This window comes from Thunnus albacares, chromosome 5 (genome assembly GCF_914725855.1).
Source record: "Thunnus albacares chromosome 5, fThuAlb1.1, whole genome shotgun sequence".
In the NCBI taxonomy this organism is placed as follows: Eukaryota; Metazoa; Chordata; class Actinopteri; order Scombriformes; family Scombridae; genus Thunnus; species Thunnus albacares.
In genome coordinates, this window is record NC_058110.1 from 2,313,432 (window position 1) to 2,319,037 (window position 5,606).

The 5,606-nt window shown below is 38.0% G+C and overlaps 1 protein-coding gene across 1 annotated transcript; it reads right to left on the reverse strand.

Moving 5' to 3' along the window:
* Positions 1-3,073: 3,073 nt before the first annotated feature.
* On the reverse strand, positions 3,074-5,044 carry LOC122982865 (signal recognition particle subunit SRP68-like). The gene is made up of 3 exons (XM_044352457.1): positions 4,568-5,044; positions 4,355-4,482; positions 3,074-3,159 (listed from the first exon to the last, which is right to left on the reverse strand). Exons 1-3 carry the CDS (start codon positions 4,968-4,970, stop codon positions 3,121-3,123), a joined length of 570 nt encoding a protein of 189 aa, XP_044208392.1. The 5' UTR covers positions 4,971-5,044; the 3' UTR covers positions 3,074-3,120.
* Between the last annotated feature and the right edge of the window lie 562 nt (positions 5,045-5,606).

Here is a 5,606-nt window from a genome sequence, read left to right on the forward strand (position 1 = left end):
AAATATTCAGGATATAAATAAATATTCCGTGTCGGGAGAGAGAGAGAGAGAGAGAGAGAGAGAGAGAGAGACGCAGCGATCTCCCCGCAGCTGCATCTCTCCATTCAGAGACACTGTGCACATTTAAGCATAAGAGACACAGCAGCATAACTTCATTGATTATTTAAATCTCCAACATGCCGACAGCAGCGGTCAGGATCTAATGTTAATTAATGTTCTGTGTTCTTCTACACATCCAACAGATCAGCTGTTACACACACAGTCCAGGTTCATACAGTGAAACTGTTTGGAGTGAAGCAGCCGTCCTGATAAATCCTGAGCTCGTTATGTTTAGCAGCAAAACTATAAACTGTAGTTATCAACTAGACAGGACAGAGGAAACTATCCAGCAACGTTTAGCTTCTGAAATATGTTTTTAGACAGACAAGTGAAAAATTAATGGTTTAATTTCTGTTCTAACTGTCGATTTGAAGAGGGAAACCGGTTAGGGGAACGAGAAAAACAGGAAAAAACGGGAGGTGGATTACGTTTTTAATTCACATGAAAAGCAAAATAATTTGTTTGTCCCGTTATCAAACATGTTGAACAGCTTTGGACGGAGGGTCCTGTGTCTAGTCTGCCGGAAAATAGAGGTCGTCAGTTGAGTAGGCGGTCCTTCAGTGTGGCCCAGGATGCACTGCGTTTACACTACTGAAAGAATGTGGCCACATGCGGCCCAGACCACCTCCGAATGTGGTCTGAGTGATCGGATCTCAATCCGTCCTCAATGCGTCTTGGGTGCGTTTACCTTTGTATTTAGAGCTGTCCACTTGTCATCGGATCACCTGAAACGGATGTTAGTGCCAGGTGTGAACAGGGCCAGTAAGTTCAGCTTTTTCTCCTTGATCATTTTTCTTCTCTTTGTACAGCTCTGAGACACAAAGAGCTCTGGAAACACATCAGATGTCTGAACACCAGACCAGACCAGACACAGCATCCACTGGAAATAAGTCACATCATCGACCAGGAGTCTATGGAGGATAATGCCAGACCGTGTTTGAACAGAGATGAGAGTTATCAACTTCACCGTATACAACTAGGTGTTATCATGTGAGAGAAATTGGTCACATGTGTGAGATAGATTTGTTTCATAATGATTTGTGTGAACAGATCGACAATCTGTGTGTAAATGTGAAATCTGTGTACATAAAGACCTTTTAAAGATTTGTAAACTCACAAAAATATTTTACAAATATAAAAACAAATTCCACAAATAAAAAAATATCTGTGAATACATTAAATTAATTTGCAAATAAATGAAAAGCATTTGTGAATATCTTCCGAACATTTACAACTTTCCAACAGGCATTTGTGAATTCAGTTTTTATTTGTGAATCGAAAAAAACATCTGTGTGTCTCAGTTCTACGTGTGTGGATTTGCTTTTTACACACACAGAGTTTCGAAACAAATTTTTCGCTGGTCCGAATGAAAATCCACTCGTATCACTCGGCCATTATGGAGAGTACTGATCGCCTGCTGATGACGTCATTTCCGTATTTCAAAGAAAGAGCATGCAGTCTTTAGATGAGCTGTTTTTGTTGTTGTTTTTTTAAGTAACGTGCATTCATTGTTTTATGTTAATACCATATGATTATTTATACCATCGGAGTATGAACAGCACCAGGATGCTTGTGGGTGACGTTCAGCTCTCTAAAGCGGTGGTTTGGCTGCTTCTTCTTCAGTTGGCAGTTATCAGCCACCTCATCCTTCATGTTTGTCATTTATTTTTCAGGTGTTTCGAAATGTCGGAAAGTAAGACGAAACAAAGTTGCAATTCCAACGTTGATTGGCCTTTAAAATCGAAACAAAATTCAACAGTGATTCAAAAATGATCCATGACGTTGATTCACCTGTGAATAAACGTTGATATGCCGGCTGTGATGATTTGCATTAATATATATATATAACACTTATACAGATTGTTAATGAGATGTTTCCTTGGTAGTTCACAGATTAGGTGCACCCATATTATAATGTGCACTATGATAACTAGTGTCTGCTTTGATGTAGGGCATAGATTATGATGTGTCTGTAGTGATTTAGCAGTAAGAGGAAGAGGGTTGTTTATACCTTGTTCATACGTTGTATTGATCCGTCACATGTGACAATCTGTCCGGACCCAGGTATGTCCGTTAAAGGGGAGTTTTTCCGTAACACCGTCACCAAGTGCTGCTCATGGGGGGAACTGTTGGGTCTCTGTAAATTAAAGAGTACGGTCTAGACCAACGTTATTGGTCGCTTGCAATGATGGTCTTGGAGCAACATTAATTATGATGTCATAGGAACCATAAGGTGTCCGTAAGGAGCCTCTGTGTCGTGTCCCAGCCGTTTCAAACCCTTCCTCAAGCCTTTGGGCCACACCTCCTCACATACATACAGCTTGAAAAGCCAAATGGAAAAGATCAAATTTAAAATGGTCAAATATCAAATGGTACAAATGCAAAAAAAAATTTATTTAGTTTTTTCTATTCATGTTTTAATCCAAATATTTCCATTTAAGCTTTTGCATTTTAAATTTCACTTTTTTCATTGTCACCTTTCAAATTATCTTTTACATTTTTAAATTTGCTTTTTCAATGTCCTTCAATTTTCCTTTTAAGTTTAAACATGGCCTGATTATTCCTGGTGGTGCAGTAAAATAATAATTTAAAAAATAATAATAAAAACGCTTTAGATTACAGCTCGCAATTTACACCGTAATTATCGAGTGGTTACGGTGTAATCTGTTGTACTAATGGTGTACCAGTGTAGTATGTACTGTAATACATGTATGTAGGTACAGGGAAACAAGATGTTAAGTTATGGAATAAGAGACTAACAATTTGTGAATTTACAGAGAATTTATAGTTTCTTTTAACTACTGGGTACCTATTCTATTATAACAGGGTATGTGAGACATACTGATCAATAATATGGAACTTTATTTACAGAACAAAACAATTTACTACTTATTCTACAACACTTTGTTTTCATTTTTATTTCAAATCAAAAGTACTAAGTTCTTTATTTCTTTGCCTTTTTTTCTTTTCTCTTGTTGCCTTTCTTTTTCCTTTTGTGGCTCTTCTCCTTCCTCTTCTTCTTCATCTTCTTCTTTTCATCTTCTGAGGATGACTCAGATACTAAGGAGCAGGAGGAGAGGAAAGAAGTCGGTGCTCAGTTCTCTGTTGTAACATCTAATTTTTTTAGAAATAAAAACAAAGAAACACCAGCTTTCCAGGTGTAAATCTGCAGAGTTACTGATTATGTTCTTGTTCTATAATTTCCCAAAAAATCTCACTGCATACCTTTTTGCTGGAAAGAAACTTCCTAGAAAGGATATTGTTCATACACCAACTAATAATAATGAACCAGTAAACACAAACCTGAACAACCTGGCATCTCCTGAACTATTTGGACTTGAACAAGAAGTGATTTGATAGTTTTTAACAAAGAAATTTTGCATGAGGAATGATGACACTACGCCAACGGTCAATTATGCATTAAAATGATACAAGCCATAACAATGTCCAATCTAAAGAGAAGGAAGTAACCCCTCGATAAGCCATTCCTGAGGACCATATAACAACTGGGAAAATAGAAAGCCATCCTTTGCGGGCAATCTTATGTTTTAATAAAATACAATAGTCAATTATTAATATATATACAAGCAAACCAACGAATCAAAAAGAAACTGCTTGTATTATCATATCTAGTTTTCAATTAAGCTTTACTGTTCTGAGATAACTTCTGTTGTGATTTGGCGCTACATAAATAAAACTGAATAGAAAAAATTGAATTCAAATGTTACTAATGTGTAGGACAATGAAAATGGCAAAATTAAGCCTCAATTATTATTATCAGACAAACTTCAATAGCAAACATCTATAAATATATCCCAATGCACTCCCAATAATGAACAGTTGCTGATGTCACACTTCATTTCATTTTACTGATAAGCCATGAATGCAACACTTATGCAGTATGGTGCTGATCACCGACAAAGTAATCAAAACATAATTATTTTTGCTTGTCTGTCTGTCTTACAATAGACTCCAAGTTTTAAAAGCCATTTATTCTATTAATATTTCAGGAATATCAGGAATATTTCTCAAAGCATCTGACCCTTTATACTGTATGACAACATGTAACTTAATGAAGCAACAATTCTAGTGGAGCAAACTGGTGTTATGGCCGTATTATTTAACACGTAAATACTGAAGGGTTAAATTTCTCAGTTAACTGGGTGAATGGTCAGGACGTTAATTTCAGTGTCTGAAAATAGTTGCCAAGGTAGTAAAACAGCCTTGTCAATCCTACATTTCACTCCAATGTTACCTTTAGTGGACGTGGTGCCGTCTGTGTTTTGACCACGTGTGCCCTCCATGGGGCCCTCATCTGCTCCAACGTTGGTATCCACCGTACGTCCACCATACTTTGACAGTGGATGTTTTTGTCTTCTTGGCCTGCTCGTTATTTGGCCAAATGACACAAACATAGTTACATTTTAAATAAGCAACAAATAGGCCAAACATTAAGACTGTAACTTACCGTGTGTCTGTCCTTCAGCAACGAATGCTTTGCTATCAAATAGCAGGAAATAGATTATATGTGTAAATTCAGTCCACAAGTGTATGTAGGAAGGCTGAAAGTCCTGGACCAGATTGGGCTGCTTTCCTACAAGCGCAGGGTCAAGGTAGAAGGTCTCCAGGTGGTTGCAGATGGGTATGTTGTCTTTCACGTGCTGCTGAGAAGGAACTTCAACAGTCTCATCGGTGTCTAAAATGGCAGCAGCTTTAAGTGAGTACTTCTCAGCGTTGACCTCAGCAATGAACTGTTGAACATCAGGGAGATCCTTGAGGATGTTGTTGAGGCTCTTGGCCTTAGACTGAACCTCCTTGGCATATTTCAGCAACCTCTCATACAACACTAGAGCCTCCAGATACTTCTTCATCAGCACATAAGACTCACTTATAAAGAAATACCTGTAAGTAGGGATGCACGATATTATCCATACGCCATTGGTATCGGCCGATATAGGCTCTAAAATGAAATATGAAATATATGAGCGGCTGATTAGTTGCCTTCTCCTCCGCCGCATAACTGTGCTTCCCTCCACGGACTGTTTCACCCTGACGGTCCCGGTCCTGCCTCCACAGGCTCCACTTCACTCAGCTGCCCGTCAGACCAGCTGCTTCTTCCCACTTTAACCTAAATAACAAACCAGGGCTCGGTGCTCCGGTTGGATCCATGCGGAGAGCCGGGGCTAACGTTAGCTGGGAGTCTCTCTCTCTCTTTGTCTGTCTCTCTCTGTCTCGCTCGCTCGACCGCACACTTTATGCACTGAGGTATTCCTTAACAAAGCTACACTACTTGTAAAACACAGTTTAGAAAATTAATTAATTAATTTAAAAACATTTTTTTACAAAGTCCCTGATGCTTAGGCCCGACGGGCACACATATATACATATATATATATATATATACATACATACATATTTACATATATATATACACACACACATATAAATATATACATAAATACATACATACATATATATATGACAGATAAATTCATATGGATGTATAC

Coding starts and splice junctions, on each gene's coding strand:
- LOC122982865 (XM_044352457.1), bottom strand. CDS start 4,970: ATGAAGAAGTATCTGGAGGCTCTAGTGTTGTATGAGAGGTTGCTGAAA. Junction 4,483..4,567: donor TGCTGAAGGACAGACACACG/GTAAGTTACAGT, acceptor AATAACGAGCAG/GCCAAGAAGACAAAAACATC. Junction 3,160..4,354: donor CGGCACCACGTCCACTAAAG/GTAACATTGGAG, acceptor CCTGCTCCTTAG/TATCTGAGTCATCCTCAGAA.